Source organism: Equus quagga, chromosome 2 (assembly GCF_021613505.1).
Source record: "Equus quagga isolate Etosha38 chromosome 2, UCLA_HA_Equagga_1.0, whole genome shotgun sequence".
Classification (NCBI taxonomy): domain Eukaryota; kingdom Metazoa; phylum Chordata; class Mammalia; order Perissodactyla; family Equidae; genus Equus; species Equus quagga.
Window position 1 is genome coordinate 78204528 of NC_060268.1, and position 23673 is coordinate 78228200.

The 23673-nt window shown below is 41.4% G+C and overlaps 1 protein-coding gene across 2 annotated transcripts in view; it reads right to left on the reverse strand.

The window, feature by feature from the left end:
* The window catches only part of ENTREP2 (endosomal transmembrane epsin interactor 2), a 431496-nt gene that overhangs the window by 23276 nt on the left and 384547 nt on the right, over positions 1–23673 (reverse strand). For both annotated transcript variants that reach the window (XM_046655165.1, XM_046655164.1), the window contains one exon: positions 5048–5155. In XM_046655165.1, the coding sequence (XP_046511121.1) occupies positions 5048–5155 (108 nt within the window). The remainder of the gene's footprint in view (positions 1–5047; positions 5156–23673) is intronic.

The window sequence follows — 23673 nt, forward strand, 5'->3', positions numbered from 1 at the left end:
GGCTCGTGGCAGGATTATTACCACAGGAGAAGTGTACTTAATCGACCTCCCATGGATGAGCTGCAGCTCTCCCTCTGTGCTTCAGACCCTGGAGTGCCGCTCGCCCAAGGCACACTGCTGCTCTCTGGTCCTGCTGCCACCCCAGGTGGTCCAGGCCCTACCCAGGGCCGCAGGGGTGCACTCTCAAACAGGTTAAGGCCAGTTTTAGTTACTACAGTAATTCATAACAAAATGTGAACGCAGACAGGAAAGCTTACTTGTTCCATGAGAACCAAGTTCAATGCTCCAAAGACTCAATAAAAAGAGCAGCCAAGTAGAAATTGCTGCCAAGTTAGGTCCTGGCAAGGCAGTTGCAAGAGAGTGGAGAAGAACCATGAAACATCTAGAGGAGTTCTGCATTCGGATTGCTTCATACGTCTCACTCCAAAAGAAGGCAGATCTGAAAATCCTAGATGATGTGATTTCCATGAAGTTTATGCAAGAAATACGACCTGATCCACCAAACAGACCCATAATTAAAGAGAAGATCGTGGCCCCAAATCAAAAGAGTGGGGGACAAATGACTCATTTGCATATTTAAAATCAAAATTCAATGTTTATGGTATGTATGCATCATATTTTTACGATTGTCTCCTGTAACTAGCTTTCCAGATTAATCTGACACCCACTGGGCCTAGTCTGATAGATAAGCAGCACCTACCACCCAGGGATGGTTCTGTTGAAATCAGATCTCAAGGAAGGTCACTGTGGGTCCAGGGAGGGCCAGCATCAGGGGGGAGCTGGGCGGCACCGGGCTGAACTGGAGAGGCGAAGATATGGGGAACTAGAGTGACTCTGGGGCCCCAGCGGGTGGTGTCACATCCCTCTCTGACGCTCTGTGGGTGAGCCCACAGTTACTGTCTGTGAGAGGCGCAGTGACCTGTCTGGACTTTCTGAAGGAGTTCTGCTTTACAAGGTATATGACTGGAGCCCAGAATGTAAATGACAACAACAAAAGATGAGTTAACCAGCAAGCACCCAATGGAGACGCATGTAATAGTAGATGACGTCCCTTAGGCTAACGTGGCTGGCAACAGAGTAATGTGGAGGAAAATAGTTAAACAGAAAAATGGAAAAATGAGATTATGCTGGAGAAATAAAACTAAAAATATGAGATGATAGACACTTTGGAGGTAAAAGGTTTCTCCACTAAATGACATCAATAAATAAAATTAATTTCATCAGCAGGTTGTCTTTGTCACTGTTTCCAAACTATTAGAGCCACTCGGTGCCACCAGTTCTGACAACAGGCGTCACACTTGGCATTTCATGTATATGTGCAGTTGGTATGTGAGTTCCAAAAACTATGAATTATCCCAAAATACTGATCCACAGAAATAAGAAAGGAGCTCTGGGTTCCTTCCACGCCAGGCCATGGCTTTGGCTGTGAGTTGCAGTTGCTGTCTGGAGTGCCCGTGGTCTTTCTCACATAAACTACACCTGGAAGACAGTATCTAATGTCCCATTTCTGTGTTTTTAAGGCAGTGCTAGAACTTAAAGGTGCTTGTGGACAATGTGTGTGCAGACACCCCCTAGGTTTTGTTCAGTTTTCATACCAACCCTTTATAGTTGTCTCACCCACAGCTAAATTGACAGCAATAATATCTAGTGACCCTCTTTCACTGAATCTTTCCAAGGTACTCAGTTTTGTTGTAACAGAAATAATTGTCTTTTTGTACTCCTATTTCATTGGTACTAGAATATGCACTTACAATCCAAATACCACGGACATAACCTGGTTTTTGGATAAACACAACTGTCCCTTGCAGAGCTCACGACTGAGCTTCTGGGAACAGAAATGGTGCACAGGTGAACTGCAGAGGCTGCTGGTGGCGGACTGTGCTGTGGGCAACAGGCAGCATGCTCACCGGCGGGACAGAGAACCGGGCTACCTGGCCAGCTGGTTCAGCAGAGGTTGGTTAAGAGAGCTGTAACTGCATGCACAAGGAGGTCTGTAGCACCACTTACAGAGGCATAAACAAAACCAAAATCAAAAACGAGAAACAACTCAAGCACCCACACATAGAGAAACGGCCAAATAGCTGACGTTACGCCATGTTATGGATCAGCACAGGTATGAAAACATCTCTCCATATATTGACGTAGATGGGAGTCCACGATTGTTTCAGGTTATAAAGTCAAGTTGTGGAGTAATATGAATGGTGTGATCCCATTTTGGCAAGAAAAGAAGGAAGAAATGAAGGAAGAAAGGGAAAGAGGGAGGGAGGCAAAAAGGAAGACTTATGTATGTTTACATAAGAAATCAAGAAAGAAATGAAGTGACTCAATGCAAAGCTTCCTCAGGAGAAAGGAGTGGGAGAAGGGAGATGATTAACTTTTTCTTTATATACCTCTATATTTTCCTTGTTTCAATTATCATATATTACTTCTTTAATCAAAGAGTCTAACAAAATGAAGTAAGAAAATTAAAGTCAATTATATCTCAATAAACCTGGAACAAAAAAGACATTTATAAAAAATTTAAAAAGAGCTTCTGAGGTGTCCTCATGAACAACTCCGCTCCTGGTTCCATCCCTCAGGGCGTAACCGTGACGCCCTTGGGCCACCCCACTTCTCCTTCTCCAAGGGCACAGCCTCTGACCCATGTGGTAAAAGGCGACCTCCACATGGCCACCATGGTTTTCCAAAGCCCATTCACATGTATTATCTGATTCATCCTCTCAGCAGCCCTGTGAGGACAGCAGGGCATCAACGATCTTATTTAGAGCAGAGGAAATTGGGACAAATAGGCAGTGGTGTGCCCAAGGTCATGTGCTGGTCCCACAAGGCGCTGTGGTCATATGCCACCATTTCCTTCTTGCCAGCCCTAAGGCTCTGGGCCACGGAGTCAGTGTAGACAGGGCCTTAGAAGGAGAGCAGAGCCTTGCCTGCTCCATAGCCCAGGGTCACCAAGGGAGAAGGACTCACCAGCAGGAACCTCATCTACTTCTATTTCCAAGCCAGGCGTTTGAAGCAAACTTACCACAAAGCACTAGAGGTGAAACGACCAGGGGTTCCGATGGCAGCTGTTGTAATTGCAGCAATACCTTCCTGCCATACGGTGCTTTACAGTTGACAAAGTACATCAAGGACCACTGCACTCATGTCATTGCTGGAATGTACCAATAACAAACTGATATCCCCTCCACATTTAAGAATCAAAATGGGGGCCAGCCTGGTGGTGCAGCAGTTAAGTTCACACGTTCCGCTTTGGCAGCCCAGGGTTCACTGGTTCGGATCCTGGGTGCGGACATGGGACTGCTTGGCACGCCATGCTGTGGCAGGTGTCCCACATATAAAGTAGAGGAAGATGGGCATGGATGTTAGCTCAGGGTCAGTCTTCCTTAGCAAAAAGAGGAGGATTGGCAGCAGTTAGCTCAGGGCTAATCTTCCTCAAAAACAAAACAAAACAAAAAAGAATCAAAATGAGTCACACTTACTGAGTGCTCCCCAGGGGTCCCATTAGGTCCATTTCCTAAGTGAGGAAACTGAGGGTCAGGGAGTTCCAGTGATGTGTCCAGAGCGACCTGCTTCATATCCAGAAGAAGTCAGACCTGACCCAGATGTGGCTGACTTCACATCCACAACTCTAGGCCTGCTCACACTGCACACAGTGGAATGATAGAAAAGACCCTGCACATTTTGTTATAATTGTATATGCTACCACAGCTATGATAGACTTTATTCTTATTTAGTTGGTAATTTTCGTTTTAATTCTTAAAACTAGGGAATGCAAACTTTTAGCATGTACAGCCCTTTGATTCTGTTAGTCTGGTCAAACTGGTGTGATATTTACAGATCAATAGTAAAATCTGCGAGGTGAGGAGAACCCCATGGTACTTGACCTTTCCTTCATACAACACGCCAGAAAAAATCACCAACATGAGGCCTCAATGAGCAAGGTCACAAGTTCATTGCTGCTGAATAAATGCTTAATTAGGTACCTTTCCGAAAACTGCAACCTCTTGGAAAGGTCAGCCCGGCTGTGACAGCTGTGCGGATATGTACTGGGAGAAAGAGGCTGCATGTTGCATACGATTAGAGCCAATGAATTTTTAACATCTTGGTAATGATGCTCTCTGGCCCTGTATGTTGATTAACTAACATATTGCCACGGGGTGGATGAGAAAGAACAAATAAAACAGCCTACTACAAGAATAACTTGCCTTTTCTTTCATGAGATGCATAAAACGTTGGGGAGGAGGTGGCATGGGTCTCAAAGGGGCAAGGGGAGAGAGAGAAAGAGAGGGAGGATTCCTACCCTTAGCTTTGAAGAACACTATCTTCTCATCAATTTCTCTTTACTGTACTGACTTTACTGGTAACATCCTGAATGTGGGCTGTGTTCCATTCACGTTGGAATAATGAAGAGCCATCATTATTTATTAAACATGTGTTAATAAGTGGGTGACCCCTGCTCCTGGTCTCATTGCTCCCTTCTGGGACTGGCAGTTCTTCTTCTGTAAGACCCTTGCCAGAGGGTCAAATGATGGCTAGTCAGAGACCTGCTACTGGATTTTGAGCTCAGGGTTAATCAGAAAATCTACAAAGCACAGATTAGCAGTTTTTCAATTTGAGAATTTGTCTTCTAAACAAACTTCCTTTATTAAAAGTGAATTCTGAAGCCTGAGGAAGGTGCCTGGCTCTGGAGGGCCGGGACTAGAGGATGTCTAAGGCTACAGGACTGTCACTACAATTACTCAGGGATACACACCAGGGGCTATCTAGAGGGACACATGGTGGCTGGACTCTATCTACAAGGAGCTCCAACAACACCTAAAACAAACACATCAATGGCACCAAATGTGTGGGTTCTCTGTCTTCCAGAGGGCAGCATGAGGTCACCTCCAAGGATCTCCAAGCACCATAGGCTGTCAGGGCCAAGGCTTTTGGGGCTTCTCGTTGGGAGCCAGGAATATCCATTCTACATTGGTTTCAAACTGGCTGGAGAAGGAGGGCATGAGGGCCACCATTTTGAGTGTGCTTGGTAAGGAAGGGGGCCACTCACCATCTGTAGGACGTCGGAGGAAACCATCTGCATGCAGCACATGGCTGTGGCCAATGCACACACAATGGTGGAGAGGACATTGAGGGCACACACACTGAAAAGGAGATCCTGTGAGAAAAGAAATGAGAGAAGGTCAGCCTCATCTTGGCAACCCAGATGGCAGAATCCTTAGCATTTCCATCCAGGTCCAGAACAAGTGTGGTTTTTATGGGGTTTTTTTCCATAATTAAAACTGGCCTTTAATATAGACACATTTTTTTTATTCTTCTACACCAGTGACCAAATTATTCTTAGATACTAAATAATGTATTTTACAATTTTGATAATTATTAGGTAGTCACTGTCTAAGAAAATTTTGAAATCACCAATATTTAAGTAGGTGGGCAATTTTTATCAATTATAAAATGTAACTCAAAATTTTGATAAGTATTTAACAAATGCCAAGTTGTTGTTTTCTATTTTTGGGTTTTTGTGTTCTGGTGAGGAAGATTGGCCCTGAGCTAACATCTGTTGCCAATCTTCCTCTATTTTATGTGAGATGCCATCATAGTGTGGCTTGACGAGCAGCGCCAGGTCTGCACCCAGGATCCAAACCTGTGAATCCTGGGCCACGGAAGCAGAGCACATGAACTTAACCACTACACCACCAGGCTGGCCCCTAAAATGCCAAGTTTTTAAATTAAATGTTTTATCATGAAATAACTGTAGATTCACATGCAGTTGTAATAAATAATACAGAGAGATCCTGTGTACCCTTTACTCAGTTTCCCCCATGGTAGCATCTTGTAAAAACTATAGCACAATATCATAACCAGGACTGACAATGATATAGTCAAGATAGAGAACTTTCCCATCACCACAAGGGTCCCCTCATGTTGCCCTTTTTAAGACACATCCACCTCCCTCCCTGTTTCCCACTCAATCTCCTTTGCCCAATCCCTGTCAACCATTATTCTGGTCTCCATTTTTATAATTATGTCATCTCAAGAATGGTATACAAGTGGAATCACATAGCACGTAATCTTTCAGAATCAGCTTTTTTCGCTCAGCATAATTCCTTCAAGATTCATCCAAGTTGTTGTGTGTATCAATAGTTCATTCCTTTTTATTGCTGAGTAGTATTCCATAGTATGGACGTACCACAGTTTGTTTAACTGTTCATCACTTGAGGAATATCTGGGCTGTTCTCAGTTTTGGGCTACTACAAATAAAGCTGCCATGAACGTTTGTGTACAGGTCTTGCATGAACAAAAGTTTTTATTTCTCTGGGATATATGTCTAAGAGTACAATTGCTGGGTCATATGGTCATTGAATGTTTAATTTCATAGGAAACTGCCAAATTGTCTTCCAGAGTGGCTGGATCATTTTACATTCCCACCAGAAATGTATGAATGATCCAGTTTTTCTGTGTCCTTGCCAGCATTTGGTATCACTATTTTTATTTTAGCCATTCTGATAGGTGTGTAATGATTGTGGTTTTAATTTGCATTTCCCTGATGGCTAATGATGTTGAAGATCTTCTCATGTGCTCATTTGCCATCAGTATATCCTCTTTGGTAAAGTGCCTGTTCATATCTTTTGCCAATTTCCTCACAGGATTGTTTGCTTTCTTATTGAGTTTTGAGAGTTATTTTAGCATTCTAGATTCTAATCCTTTGTCAGATATATGGGTTGCAAATATTTTTTCCCAGTCTATAGCTTGTCTTTTCATCATCTTCACCTAAGTTTTTATAGAACAAAAATTTCTAATGTTCATGAGGTCCAACTTACAAACTTTTGCTTTTATGGATCATGCTTTTGATGGCAAGTCTAAGACCTCTTTGTCTAACCCTAGGTTTGAAGATTTTCTCCTACGGTGTTTTGTAACAGTTTTTATAGTTTTACATTTTACATTTAAGTCTGTGATCCAATATGAGTTAGTTTTTAATAAGGTGTGAGGTTTAGGTTATGGTTTATTTTTGTGTTTTTAATTTCAATCTCTACATGTTCATCACTAGTATATAGAAATATGGTATATATTTGTATATTTATCCGGTATCCTGAAACCTTGGGATTGTCTACAAGCCATCTGCAAATTTTTATTTCTCCCTTTCCAATTTGTATTTCTTATATTTCTTTTTCTTGATTTATAGCACTAGCTAGAATTTCAAGTATTATGAATAAGACTAAGATGAATAAGACAGTGAGAGAAGAATCTTTGTTTTGTGGTCTATCTCAAAGGATACACTTCATGGAATTTTAACTGTCCAAGTACAATTCATTCTTACTTAGGAAATGTACTCTTTTTTTTTTCCTGTTTTATCTCCCCAAACCCCCCCTGTACACAGTTGTATATCTTAGTTGCCGGTCCTTCCAGTTGTGGGATGTGGGACGCCGCCTCAACGTGGCCTGCTGAGCGGTGCCATGTCCGCGCCCAGGATCCAAACCCTGGGCCGCCGCAGCAGAGTGTGTGAACTTAACCACTCGGCCACAGAGCCGGCCCCAGGAAATGTACTCTTAAATCCATGCCACAAAAAGAAAAAATCATCATGATCCACGAAAATGACCAAAGATTTAGAATAATGATATGTCCTTCAATTAAATCTCATTCATATAAAAATGTACAAAATACTGTACATACTCAAAAAGCTCTCAGGAAAAATGGATCTTTCACCAGAAAGACCATGATATTAATGAGGTTACTGTCAATGATCTAATCAAGGGGTTGACAAATCCTCAAGAGGAGGTGGGAAATACATTGAATTTCCTCACTGACATGCATCACACATGCACTGGGGATGTGTCCAAATGACTGTCTCATCTGGGAGCATTCCCAGGGCTTGCTCATGTACACATGAACCCATATTTCTAATCTACAGCATCCTTTAAGAGAGCTTCTCAATCTCCTGTAAGCTGCTTGTGACTACAGAAGTCTTTGCCTGATCCACTTACTCAGAACCTGCTCCTTTGTCCTCAAGGCTGCTTTGTAAAATAGCCAAAAGGGGTGTGATTATGATAGTATTACAAAGGTTAAAGTTAACATACTGTGTTTAAACACATTCCCAAGGTTACATAGCCTGCAAATGTGAAGATGGAGAGCCGAGTCTTGTTTTTAAGATTTGTTAGGCAGAACTGAAGCAGGGCTCAGTCCAGGGCTGGTTACTCCCCACTCCTGAGGTAAGAGTGCTCTGTGTACTCTGAACAAAGTGGGAACAGGCGCTACTCCAGGCCTGTGTGAGCACCAGACACTATTATCTCTAATTCTTGAGGGTAGTTCTTTTCCCAGACTCACATAGTTTCTTCATGTGCATGGGCTAATCAGTATTCAACTGAATACTCCAGGGGGACCCTTTGAAGATCCCAGAGTTCTCGCCCTTCTCTTACTCTGTCCTCAGAACTCTAGTCCCCAGGCCTTGGTCTCCCTCAGATTCTCAGCACTATATCCTCAACTCAGGGAGCCTGCAGAAATCCTGCTAAGTTCCCCTCCCTGCACTGTGACCTGAAGACTCTCTCAGGCAGGAAGTTGAGGCAACTGCAGAGCTTGCCTCATTTCTGGACCATATTTCAGGGATCACTGTCCTTCACTGCCAAATGTTCAATGTCTTCAGACTTTGTCAAATTCTTTTTGGTTGTTTCAGGTGGGAAATTAAATCCAGTCCTGTAACTCCATCTTGGCCAAAAGCTCTTCGTGGCTTTTTTGTTTCAATTTTCTAAGTGGTTGTAGTAGGGCTTAGACGATTGCCTTAAGTTTCCTGTGCAACATTACGATGCCCAACTCAAGTGTCCTCCCTCAACTGCAGCCTCTAAAGATGGAGCAGGATGGGAGCTCAACTGTGGGGAAGAACAGACACTGATGGGGCTGGAAAGAGGCTATGGAGTTTGGGATTTATTTTGTACATGATGGGATGGCTCTGAAGATGTGTGATGCTGAGAAAGAGAGAATGCAACCTGCTTTCCCAAATGATTGAGAGAGAGACCTTTTGCAGGGTCTAGCACAGGACCTGAGATGTGGCTGGTGCTCAGCAAATATCTGTTGAAGGGAGAGACTGGAAACAGGTGGGTGACCAGTTAGATGCTGCTGCAGAGAGTTAAACCAGAGCACGTGGAAGAAGCATGAAGATCGGGAGTCGGAGAGTGACTATGAAGCTGAAACCAACGGAGCACAGCCATTGATTGGGGGCAGACTGGGATGAGAGAGAAGAATTGGTAGGAAATGATTCTGAGGCACACATAGTGAGTAGGACCAGCAGCTGTGCCAGGGGGCCGTGGGAGGGGAGGAGTCTTAAAAGGAGAATAACCAGTGTGTCTGGGTCATGTAGAAGCTGAGTTGCCAGGGGCCTGTCCCACAGAGATGTTAGTGATTAGTTGGAAACGTGGGTCTGCAGTGCATGGTGGAGGTCAAGACCGGAAATATGAATTAAGAGCCCTCTCCATGGAATCAAGAGGTGCCTTCCACCCGCGGATGCTCTTGATGTACCCGATGGCCCTGGGTTCCCTCATTCCAATCTGCAGACCCACCAGACGTCAGGGGACGAGGGGCCTCCAGACTGCCTGGAGAAGAGGACATTTCTTGGATGAGTTTACTGTTCTCACCTTAAAGATACACCAGAGAGTAACCTGAGACAGAATGTAGAAATCTTAACCATATATTTTATATCTCCCAGGGCGCAATTCATAATTAGAACTAAAATAATGACATGTCAATGTACTATAACTAAAACTACAAACAATACCTTTACTTTGTCCTCAATCTAGAAATTTCAACCTTATTGATCACATATTCCACTGACATTGAAATGAATGCCCTTAATTTTGTTATATACTCTCATTTGTAACCAGATAAAACTACTCACAAAAAAATAAACACAAATCATAACAGTTTGTTTGAAAATGCATCATGAGGCAAACACCGCCCTCTGTCTCATGGAGTGTATTCACTTGAAACACACCCCCAAAAGACTGCTTTTTTTTCTTTTTCTTCTTCCAGCTGTTTAAATGCTTAGTTTTTTTCTAGATAACTGCACCCCTCTTGGAATTGTGTTTATGCGTTTCTTCAGAATGCTCTTTCTGGCTTAAGTACTGCCTTTCCCTCTGCCCTTTGACAGCTTTATCAGCGAGTCTCTGCAAGCACTAACATCCATATTCTGTAAAATCTCTTTACAGGGTCATTCAAAATGGCAAGTGTGAAAACAAGGCAGGTCTTTCGCTGTGGATACTGAGCTTTGCTGCTGGCCATTTTTCATACTTACTCTAATAAAATTAAGGAAATCATGTATATAACAAATCACCTATAAAACAAAAACAAGAGGAGATACTTACATAAACCCAAAAATGATGAATTCTTTTAAAATTCTCTCTAATCCAAGTAAATTCTGAATATTAATAACCCAAATAACAGAGAAAGGTGACAGCCGTGAGGAATTACACATTAAGAAACATTACAAATTCAGGACTTTGATTCCTTTGGTTGCTGGAAATATTGTTGTCCAGAGGACAAACGGCCTTATATTCATTTCTCTTAGCTCATTCACCAGGTTTTTTTTTCTATTTTTTTTTCTTTGAGTAAAGAAAGAGATCCCACAGGAGATCGTTGTCAGCCAAGGTATAATGATGGAACTTGAGGAAAAGCTCATAGCATAAAAAATAACTGATGAGATCAATAGCCAACAGTAACTGTATGTGTGTTATAATTACAAGGGATGCGGTTCGGGCTTTATGGAAATTATCCTGTTGAAGCTTCCCAGTGACTTGATGCAGTGATCACCATCTTAGTGGATCTTTCATGGCATCAACAGGACTTAAATGTGTAAAACCAGGATGTTACAGAAGGCAGGTGGAAGTGGTGGGGAGTATGACAGGAGAAACCATGCCTGTCACCATCCCCCTCTGTGTTCAACATGGGGAAGGCCAAGCTGGGTGACGTCCAGAGTTTAGAACCTTCTGCGTCAAAACACAATGTACACTCATAACCAGATTGTTCTGCTCTGAGCAGGAAGTAAATATATAAATATCTCAAAATTTTTGACACATCGTCCTCGTATCACGAGCTTGAACTGAAGCATTCTCTGTAGGTCTTTTCTATCTGTCCCTTCCTTTCCAAATCCAGTGATAGTCCAATTCAGACCTTCATTAACACATACATTCCCGAACAATTTACCCCAGCCACTCTCTCTGCTTCTTGTAATTCATTCTACCCAGGTGGAATACTTACAATGCTTCTCTACTCACAGTTCTTTCTTATGATTCTTTGCCTCTCAGATCCAAATGTAACTCAGTTTTCAAGGCCCAGGCTGAATCACATTTCCTTCACTGTCTTCTCAAACAGCTGAATCCTAAGGAATTTTTCCTCCTTTGAACCCAGAGGGTAACCCGCACCATTTATTCTTTATTGCCTTGTGATGTTAGACAGTGGTCATGGACCTGACATTTAAGGCAGATCTGTGCTGGGAGATGCAGTCTTCCATGGGCCCTGAGCATGCCTGTAAGTCCTTGCTGGGTGTGCCAAAAACGAAGGTATGCCTTGACTGCTTTTTACCCAGCTGATTTCCCAGGGTTGTGTTTGCAACATGCAACCTTGAGGAAGGATGTAACATCTCCCCTGGACAAACTGTAGGCTCACTACAAACGTAGCAGATTCCCCCAGCTCAGTGTTCCTCTCTTGTATTGTAGCCCACCACACATGCAGGCATCTATGTTGGACCCTTTGCATCATCCCTGAGACTTGAGGGGCATGGGGAACTGACACAAACCAACATGAAGTTCTGACTACTGCCTTTGCATGAGTAAGAAAGTCCTTTGTCTCTGAACCAGGAGTCTCATGTCTTCCACCAGACAAGTAACAGTAAATTCTAACAGGGAAGTAGCTTGAAAGTAGGTAAAATCTCAGACCCCACACAGTTCCTGACAGCATATTTCCATCTCCATCTTGAAAAGACATCAAGAGCAGAGATCCAATCTTCTGCTATTCTCTATAGTAGAGCACCTCATTCAAAAATAGGTGACCAGTAAATATTTTTTGAAAATGTATAGGATATTTCATTGAATTTTAAGTTCAGACTAGAAGAAAATGATATGCTTAATTTCCAAATTTCCAATTACAGACATGAAAAAATTCACCATCATGATAAAATAAAGTAATGCATAAAAAAGACTACAAAAACTCTTGGTAGTATGATCTGTGTATGCGTATGTGTGTGTGTAAAATTTGTGACTTCTATTTTCCATAAAATTTCTCAGGTGATGAGCACATCCCAGAACAGGTCCCAGGCCATTTAATTTGCCTCTGTGGAAAGAGGTTCTTGCATACACAGGTCTTTGTGGCTGGCTTGAATACTGATCCTACAAAAGGAGCTAAAATTAGGCTGTCATGGAGGAGGTAAGTGATTCATGGAGGGATCTGTAAAAGCTATTAATTTCACGATGCAAACATTCTATTTAGAATCCCTACAAGTTTAAGTGAATTTTGGCCTTGCTTTGGCCTCTCAGGTGCCATCAATAATACAAATTCTACTCCAAGAGGACAGGTTTGCTCTGCACACGGTATGTGCTATTTGTTCAATGGCACATTTAACTTTGAGCGAGGACCCACGAGGAAATTTTCACTATCCACAATGGTGCAGAACTACACCTTATTTCATGATTCAAAACCTGTCTGCCCTCTCAAGCAATAGCTTTTAGCCTTTAGTTGATGGATGTAAACTGCCTAAACTACAGTCCGTGTAAACAACCATAAGTCACAGACTAATTATTTTCTTACAGTTCTATCAAGTTTTAAGATCAGGAAACTATTTGCCACTTTTCTGATATTCAGAGAAGGTTAATCGGGCAAAAACCATGTTTCTTTGTTTTGTGTGTAGAGGGGTGTATACACATATCTATCTAGATAGACAGATAGATACGTATATTTTAGTCTTTTAAAAATTCCCTTTTGATTTCCTCTTTGTCCAAGTGGTTGTTCAAGAGTATGCTATTTAGTTTCCACATATTAGTGAATTTTCCCATTTTCTTGCTGTTATTAATTTCTAGCTTCATTTCATTGTGGTCACAAAATATACTTGGTATGATTTCAATCTTCTTAAATTCATTAACACTTGCTTTGTGACCTAACATGTATGTGATCTATCCTGAAGAGCGTTCCATGTGCACTTGAGAAGAAGGTGCATTCTTCTGCTGTTGGTGAAAAGTGCTGTATATACCTGTTAGGTCCATTTTGTTCAACTCTACCATTTCCTTATTGATTTTCTGTCTGGATGTTCTATCCATTATTGAAAGTGGGGTACTGAAGTCTCTTACTATTAATGTATTTCTGATTTCTCCTTTCAAATCTGTCAATATTTGTTTTACATACTTAGGTGCTCTGATGTTGAGTGTGCATATATTTACAACTGCTTTACCATCCTGTTGAATTGACCCTTTTATCATTACATCCTGACCTTCTTTGTCTCTAAAAACAGGTTCTGACTTAAAGTCTACTTTGTCTGACATAATTATAGCCACTCCTGCTCTCTTTTGGTTACCATTTACAGGGAATATCTTTTCCCATCCCTTCACTTTCAGCCTGTGTGTGTCCTTGGATCAAAAGTGAGTTTCTTTTAGATGGGACACAATTGGATCTTGTTTTTTTTTTTTTTTTGGCTTTTTGTTTTTTTTTTAATCTATTCAGCTACTCTGTATCTTTTTATTGGGGATTTTAGTCTTTCTTACATTAGAGTAATTATGGATAGAGTTGGATTACTATTGCTATTTTAACTGTTTTCTGTTGGACTCGTAGCTCTTTTATTCCTCTTTTGCATCTCTTGCTGTCTTCCTTTGTGTTTCATTGTTTCTTTTCTTTTTTTGTATCAATAGGTCTTGATTCCTTTCTCTTTTTATTTTGTGTAACTTTTATAGGTATTTTCTTTCCTGTTTCCAAGGGACTTACATAAAATATAATTACAACAGTCTATTTTCTATAAATTCTAGACTTACAAAAACCCATTGTGATCCTAATTAGCCTCTAGTTTTCAAACAATATCAAACAAACTATTACCCTATATTTATGTGAAAAAAAAATAAGTGTCAAGAAATTTTAGGAAAAGAAGAACGGGCTTGCACAAATCAAAATGTACCATAAATCTGGGCCAGCTCTTGTTGCCTAGTGGTTAAGGTCAGCACACTTTGCTTCAGTGGCCCGGGTTCAGTTCTTGGGTGTGGACCTACACCACTCTGTTAGTGGCCATGCTGTGCTAGTGGCCCATACACTAAAAAACAGAGGAAGATTGTCATGGATCTTAGCTCAGGGTGAATCTTTCTCAGCAAAAAAAAAGAAAAAAAAAAAGTACCATAAATCTACAATAATAGAATAGTATGGCATTGATAAAGGAACAGGAGAGTCCAGATACAGATCCTTATACTAACAATAAAAGTGGCACATTATATAACTTATGTTGGGATAAGTGGGTGTGTTTAAAAAACAAACAAGAGAAATCCAGACGTGAAAAAAACAAGAAAGGAAAATTCTTCTTTGTGAACCTAAATGCAAAAATCCTAAGCAAAATATTGACAAATTTAAATCCAGTAGCATATTAAAAAGTGCATTATTACCAAGTTTGGTTTATTCTTGTGTTATATGGCTGTTTTGACATAAGATAATCTATTAATGGAATTCACCACATGAAATGAAAAAAAACATGATAATTTCAATAGATGCAAAATAGCAGTGGATATTTCAACAGTAGTTAAAAAGCTCCTAATAAACTAGAAATAGATGAGAGCTCCCTTAACTTAAGAAACTCTATAGCAACTATCAGGAAGGAGATGGGGACGGCGGCCACCATCACTTCTATTCAACATCGTATGGCAGGTCTCAGCCATTAGAACAAGACATTAAAAAGAAGTAAAATGTATACAAACTAGAAAGGAAGAAAAACATCATTCCAACATGATATGATTATTTATATATATATAGTAAACCCAATAACATTGCCAAATATTTAAACTAAATAAGATGAGCAATGTTGCAGGGTATAAGATCAATATGCAAAATTAATTGCATTCTCATACGCCAGCAACAAAGTATGACAAAAAAAGATATTTACAGTAAGCAACAAAAAATATAAAGTACTCCAGAATAAACACAGAAAGAAATTGGAATAAATGGTAAAAAAGGTATTGAGAACTAACAAATGACAAGATACACTGTAGTCATGAACAGGAAGACTCAATAACATTAATATGTTAATTTTGTCCAAATTAATTTATAAATCCAATGGAATCCCAATAAAGATCACAACAAGGCTGTGTGTGTGTGTGTGTGTGTGTGTGTGTGTGTGTGTGTGTGGAGACTGTGACAAGATGACTCTAAAATCCAGATGGCAGAGCATAAGGCCAAGAACAGCCAAGGCTGACTTCTACTTCAGGTAGTATGGCTTGCAGATTTCATAAGATGGGGCCTTCCTGCTGCAAAAAATCAGATTCTGAATAATGCATGGTTCTTGCATTGCTGACCTTGCAGAAAATAGAAGAGATCTGCAAAGACCTCCTTATTTCCCCTTCTCTCCCCAAATTAAAGACTAACTTGAGAACCAAGATTAAAGGACTGACTTGTGAACCGAAACTGGAGCTGGGAACTGTGAGCAGTGAGCAAGGGTAGGAACAGGGTTGTCCTGAGGGTAAACACTAACAATACCACTAGGATTTGGTTCCTTGGGCCGGAGTAAGGAAGGGGAGCCAAACAGAGACTCAAGAATTAAGCTCACACCTTAGGAAGGGTCTAAAGTGGTCTCTTAGGTGGGCAGCACTTCCCTGCTTCCAGCAGAGGCAGAGATGAATTGCTTTTGGAGGAAACAGTCCTCAATTTAGGCCCACAAGATTCCTAGGCATTGTAATCAAGTAAATATGAGTTCTCAATCAGAAATCATCCTGTATATTAGGTTATGAGCCACCCATCAGTGGGACATGTCAGAAGCAATAAACAACAGATTTAGAGTCTCAAGGATATTGGACTCTAATCCAATACTCAAATATTGAAATTGTTAAGTATGCAGTATAGAAGAGCTATGTATAAAATGTTTAAGAAAATATTTAAAAAAATGGAAGGACAAAGATGAACAATGAACAGAGATGGCCTACAATGAACAGGTAGATCTACAATGATTTTAAAAGTTTCAATACATTCTTTCAGTTTTGATAGGTTAAGGCAGAGGTGAGATTCCAAAGATTTAACAACTGGTACATTTCAAGCACCAACCAACCAGACAGAGTCGAGCGCTGGCACTGGAAGCCCCAGGGTGCAAGGCGTGATGTGCCAGCGGCTGGGTCCTGGGGGTCCTGGGCTCCAAGGTAAGGCTCAGGGCAGAAGGAGTGATGGACAGTCACCAAATATAAGGACTAAATGAGCACTCATGGGAGGGAGCAACAGCTTTTCTCTGGGGTGAGTTTATAGGTTTAAATTATTACCAGCTATCAAGACTTATCACAAAACTATAGTAATTAAGACAGCCTGGTGCTGACAGAGATGGAAAAAGAAAGATTCATTTAAACGAACAAAATAGAGAGCCCAGAAAAATATGCAAATAAATATTAAAACTTGATGTGTGACAGATGGAGCAAAGTAGATTTTTGTGGAAAGAAAGGACTATTCAATAATCAATGCTAAGATAATTGGCTATCCATAAATCACACGCAAAAATCAATGCCAGTCAGATTAAGGACACAAATGTGAAAGGAAAAATTATGTAAAATAAATATATGAGAATATCTTTGTGTCCTGATAATAGGGATGGGTTTCTAACACAAGACAAGAAACAAACTTTGAACAAATCAATAAAAAAAGACAAACAACCAATAAAAAATAAGCAATAGACATAAAAGGCAATTCTCAGAAAAGAAAGCATGAATGATGAATAAATATCTTAAAAGATGATCAATTTCAGTAATCGCTGAGAAATCCAAATTGAGATCTAAGATACTTTTTTTACACTGGTTAGATTTGCAAAATCTAGAAATACTAATGCCAAGTGCCAGAGACGTGGATCAATGAGGACTCTTACACTTTTCTGATGGGAATAAAAATGGATACTGTCACTTTGGAAAATAACATGGCATCATCTTCTCAAGTTGAATATTTGCAGCGATTCTATCCCTGGGGCTATTATCTCAGGAAGCTCTTGCCAAGCGAGCCATGAGACACATGCACAGGTGTCCGTTCCAACCAGCATTGCTGCTAACAGCAAACACCTGGGACCCACCCAGTGTCCTTCCACGGAAGAGATGAATACACTGGGGACTATTCACAGACAGAATGTCCCAGAGCACTGAAAACGAATGAATTACAACTACACACAACACGAGTGAATTTTAGGAAGACAAATAGTAAAAGCCTACACAATATGATGTCATATTTATAAATCTAAAGGAAAAGCACAAAACTAAACAATATTGTGTGTAGACCTATGTGATTAAACTATAAAAAACCACAAGGGAACAAAAAGTGCAAAATTCTAGTTGGTAGTGCCCTCTGCTGGGGAAGCACACAGGTCTATGCAGTGAGACTGGCCATGTTCTCATGAGTGCCAGGGCTTCATTCTACTATTATGCTTTATAATCTACATATACTCTATTGCTGTATCCATTACTGCCTGAAAAGATACTAAATGGAAATTAAAGCATAGGCTAGCTAATTCGGAAGAAAATAAGGTGAAAGAATATGCCCCACCAGATATCAAGACCTATTATAAAGGTAGAGTGATTTAAGAGAGTGAAATGAATAAAAAGCAGGAAAATAGACTAAGAGAGCAGAAGCATGAGCTCACAAAATGAACCATATCTATATGGACACTTGACAAATGACAGATCAGTAGGAAAAGGATAGAGTAATAATAAATGGTACTAGGATAACTGTCCATACAGAATCATCAATAATTTCACCTTATTCACAATGGGAATTTAAAAAAATCTAAATCTGAAAAACAGAACTCTAAAACTTTTAGAAGAAAATGTAACAGACTATCTTTATAACTCTGGGGAAGGAAAGTACAGGCAATCCTCATTATTTGTGAATTTCATGTTTGGGGATTCACTTGCTAAAATGTATTTGTGGTGTTTTTGTAGTCATTCTCGGACGTGCAGAGGGCAAAAAATTCTTGTTTCAGCTCTCATGCTATAAATAAGTGTCCTTTCCTTGGTCTATTTAGGGCCACATCTTTTGTGTGCGCTTTCTGCTGGTGATTACGATATTTAAAATGGCCCCCAAGCATAGTAGCAACGTGCTGTCAGTGTCCTGAGTGCAAGAAGGCTGTGATCTGCTCCACAGGGAAGACACGTGCGTTAGGTGAGCTTCATTCAGGCATGAGCTACAGGGCTGCTGGCCTTGAGTTCAGTGTTAGTGAATCCACAGTATACACTAAACAAGGTGTCTTTAAACAGAAACAAGGTTCTGCGCTGACTGGTTGGTGGAAATGTTGCGACCAGAGGCTCTCAGGAACCTAACCCCGTATTTCTCCTGGGAGCAGTGATTCAGTGTTCACCAATTCAATGTTCATGGTAACTTTACAGAACACAACTACTGTGAAGAAAAAGAATAACTGTATTTGTTAAACAAGACATTAAAGGCACAAACCATAAGGGGAAAGATTGATAAAATAGGTTACACTGCAATATTAAAACTTCTATATGAAAAAAGACACCATAAAAAAGTTAAAAAAAACAAAATTAGCCTACAGACTGTGAGGAAATGTTTATAATACATACAAAAGAAAGGATTAGTATTTGGAATATATAAGAAATCTCTAAAAATAAAAAGAAATCCCAATATGAAAGTAGCAAAACATAGGAACAGGAAATCCCTGGACCGGGTAGCCCGATGGCCCGTAACACGTGAAAGCGCTTCACCTCCCTGTGGTCACGGAAACGCGTGGACCATGTTTAATGAGACGCCATGTTGCTCCTCTCCCAATGGTGGGAATGGGCAGCCTAGCAAGGATGTGCAGAAATGGGGATCCTGATAGAGCGCCGATGGGCGTGTACATTAGCACAACCACTTGAAGAACACCTTGGTAATATCTAGAAGAGCAAAAGATGTGTAAGTCCAGGATCCAGCCTGGAATGTGTCCTAGAGAAACACTCAGACAGGCGCCCAGGGAGACACGTACGAGGATGTTCACAGCAACACTATTTGCAATAAAAACATCTTTGAAAGAGTCCAAATTTCCATCGACAGGGGAAAGGGTAAATAAATGTTGGTATATCCATACAATGGAAGATTTTAGCAGTGAAAATAACCTACAGTCCTCCACACCAACACAGACGACTCTTATACAAAACATTCCACATTAAAGGAGTGAGCTAAAGATGAATACAGAGAAAATAAACGCCCCCATTTACGTGAGTCTGAAAACATGCAAAAACTAACATCACTGTTCAGGGACAGAAACGTATGCAGCAAAGCTATGATGAACAGCAAAAGGGGATGGGGGAGTGAGATGCAGTCGGGGAGAAGAGCTTTTATTAAACTGATAATGCTTTCTTTTCTAACACGTATGACTGCCACATGGGAGTTCACTGTGTCATTTTCCAGACCATTTTGTGTATCTTAAAGATTTCCTAGTAAATAAAAATGCTAATAATAACATTACTAATAATTTTATTAACAATAACAGTGGAATCCTCTATAGCACTAAAAAGAAAGAGGTCCATCCATACACATATCAATACATGCAACCCATCATCTCTATCAGTCAGGACCCTGGCAGTACAGAGCTGGCACACTCGAAGGTTGCCTGAAGAAAATTTAGTGAATAATTCCTGGGGACAGGGTTAAGCAAAGCAACAAAGAATGACAAAACTGCTGGGGGGAATGCACCCTGATGCAGTCACTATGGAAAATAGTATGGAGACTTCTCAAAAAATTAAAAATAGAAACACCATACGATTCAGCCATTCCACTTCTGGTATTTATCCAAAAAACACGAAAACACTAATTCAAAAAGACATATGCACCTCCATGTTAATCACAGCATTACTCATAATAGCCAAGACTTGGAAGCAAACCGAGTGCCCACCAATGGATGAATGGATAAAGATGTGGTACACATATACAACGGAATACTACTCAGCCATAAAAAGATGAAGTTGTGCCATTTGCAACAACGTGGACCTTGAAGGTATTATGCTAAGCGAAATGTCAGACAGAGAAAGATAAATACCATATGATTTCACTCATACGTGGAAGATAAACAAACACATCAATACGGAGGACAGATTGGTGGTTACCAGAGGGGAAGAGGGTGGGAGGAAGGCAAAACGGGTAAAGAGGCACATGTCTATGGTGATGGATGGAAACTGGACTTGGTGGTGAACACGATGCAGTCCATACAGAAGCTGAAATACAATGATGTACACCTAAAATTTACACAATGTTTTAAGCCAATGTGACCTCCATTAAAAAAAAAAAAAGACAAAACACCTAAGAATTAGTAATAGCAAGGAGCTGCTAGCACCGAGAGGGGGCCCTCCACAAGAGCTGAGGCTACAGGTAAAATCCCACAGCCTGCGAGAGAGAGAGGCTGCAAAGAGATATCCTGAGCTCACTTCCCATCCTCCAATCTCCTGTTAGTGCCTCTCACTGGGCAAACTCAACCAGATGCCAGAAAGGAATCTGGGTACGCAGAATGTAGAGATCAGCCTTGAGGGGCCAAGGCAAGGCTGAGAGGACAGGTAAGGGGGGCTGGGGTAAAAAGAAATAACCAATAATCAGTGACTAGCATATCTATCTATCTGCATAATATATTAATTGAGAAAAGCAAAGTTGCCAATACAGCATTAATATAGTTTCTGCTTTGAGTTAAAATTTTTATATATATAAGTGCATGCTGATAGAAAAAAGTCTAGAAGAGAATGTATCTATTATAGGATTATCTATCTATCTATCTATCATCCATCAATCATCTATCTCTCTAGTTTTTTAAAAGTTTCACAATGGTCAGGTATTACTTTTAACATGGAAAATATTAAAGTTCTTTAAACAGTAAAGTTCTTTTTTTAATTAATGGAGTGTTGAGAAAATACCTTAAAGTTTACTGTATAAATTTTTTCTCAGAATAATTGTGGGAATCTGTCATAACTCTCTACACTCAGAAGTCTACATTCGATCACTCTTAAAGCTGCAAGTTTTCTTGAATAAATGTCAAGTAATGTAAAAATAGATGAAAGGGGAAAAAAAGACAGGTGACAAAGTTTTAAACCAATCTTCCAGGCAAGAGAAGTTTTATTGGCAATGATCAGTTTTGGGTGTTTCATCCACCAATAATATAACACCTTTAAAACACTGGAAATGCTTTGAAAAAAATAAACGCTTTGAAAAAAAATGGCAACATTTTTTTGGCTGTGAGCTGGTGCTGAAGTTGGGACAAGAAAGCCAACACAGTGCAAAGCTGCCTTCTGCAGACACAGGGCTTCAGACCAAGCCAAAGTTTATAAAATGAGCCTCTGTCAAATCTATTTGATGGTGGTGAAAGAGGGCCTGTTCGTGACATCATATCCAGTTCTGGAAAGAGTCCATCAGCAACATCAGTGTGCTAAGCCAGTGCCCAGGGGCAGGCCAATTCTTCCACACGGGGCAGGAGTGCAGCGCCCCCGGGGTCACGCACTGCTCATCATGGTGCCATCCTGGACAGACCCTGCAGGAAGCACCGGGCAGGGAGCACTGCCTAAGAGTGGTCACACAGAGGACACGGAATGCCCTTGAGAGCCGGGCAGCTGTACCTGGTGCAGAACTCAGCATCCCCATGGCTCCTGGTAAGCCATAGAGTGGGGGTCGGGGGAGCCAGGCACTCTAACTGCTATCGCGATGCGAGGGGACATGGACAACTTTCTGAATAAGGGAGAGGACAAGGTAAAGCTGACGCTGTGGAAAACCAAACACACCACATACACGGAGACCACAGGAGCCGAGGAATCAACCTGATTAAGTGCAGGCAGAGCGGGCCCACCTCTACAGAAGAAGAACAAGGGTACGTCCCGCATCCCTCCACCTGCCTGCGAACCAGAGGGGCTGGACCCAAGAGGGACAGGATGGGAGTGTCCCAGACCTCACTCCATAGATGCTGGGTTGGAGAGAGTAAAGAGGGACCATGGCCCTCCTCAACGGGAATGGGGCATCTAAACTGCATGTGGCCTGAAGCTTTGAATGGGACATAACTCGATGTCAAGAATTGAAAGTGACCAGAAGGTTCAAGAAACTGCCCAAGCAGAGTCACTGAAGGAAGGAGCTTCGGTGCGGTCCAGCGGCAGGCAGTGATGGATGCCGACACCTAAGGACTCAAAGCATGACGGGAGGAGCCCTGAGAGGCCTGGGGCCCATGCGCATGAAGGCAGAGCGAGGGCGGCTAGGAGGCGGGGCCAAGGTGCTTCTGTCTCAAGTACTCCAACTCAATCTGCCATTGGTCAAAATAACGATGCTCCGAGAAGTTTTTTCTGTTTTCGATCTCCGATGCTTTTTCTGTTTTCATGTGGGATGATTTTCAAGGAAAACGTAAAAACAAAAAAAAAAAAAAGAAAAAGACCAACGACTTTGCAGCTTTAGACACTACACTGTGTGCTTATCAGAAAGCCATTTAGAATCTTTTTTTGTGTTAAAACACTCTTGTCGTCTATAACCTCGAATGTGAAGGTCTAGAACCAAATCCTGACCAAGGTGTGCGCACAGCCCCTAGTGCGGCCTGCGGGGCACATGTCAGTTAACCTTGATTGACTTCAATTACTGTGCTGCCTCTCCCAGCGCAGAGTAACTCCCCAGGGAGTCAAAGAGCAGCAGAGTGTTTGCACTCATGAAACAACCCTTAATGTACCTCTCTGGCCTAGGAATTGAAGGTCAATTAGATTTGAGCTTGCTTAAAGGAAAATCTCAGCACTGAAGGAATCAATTAGTTCGCCCTATAAATCCACAGTCACAAGGCCAGGGACCAATCTTGACTTTAGGAATCAGATCAAAACCACAAATCGCTGCTCCATTGTTATTTACTGTTTTAGCTTTGATTATGAAGAACAGTAAGTGATTCAGTAATTTATCTGCATAGGCACCATATTGATCCAGTATCCATTTGGCACCTCTTCCATTTGATTCCAGGGAGAGTGGCTACACGGTCATCTGGAGGGAGTCCAGCTGAAAAGAGGAAGCTCAGCCAGTGAGGAGACCAAGAGAAACGAGGACCCAGCCACAGTAATTGCACAGGGATCCATACCCCTGGGGAGGGGCAATGAGGTCTCAACTGGCACAGTGAGGATGGATGGAGAGAGAAAATGAGTAGGAGCCCCATGACTGAGGCACAAGGAGCAGAGCCCAGAGTGACGGGGGACCAGGGGAAGAAGGGACAGGGAGAGGAGAGAGGATGATAAGAAAACAGGCCCTTTATTCTTGCTTAACAGCAATGCCATCGCTACAGCTGGTGGAGCCAAAATCCTAGCATCATCCTTGGTTCCTTGATTCACCCAGCACACCCCATATCCAAATTCTCCTTGGTGTCTGTCTCTGTAGCTACCAAGCTCACTGGGAATCCATCCTCTGCTCCAGGTGTGCCTGCCCTTGAGCTGGGCTTCCACACTCTCCTTGGACTGGCCAGTGGCCTCTCAACAACCCAGGGTCCACTCCTTCTGGTCAGCAGTGTGCCCT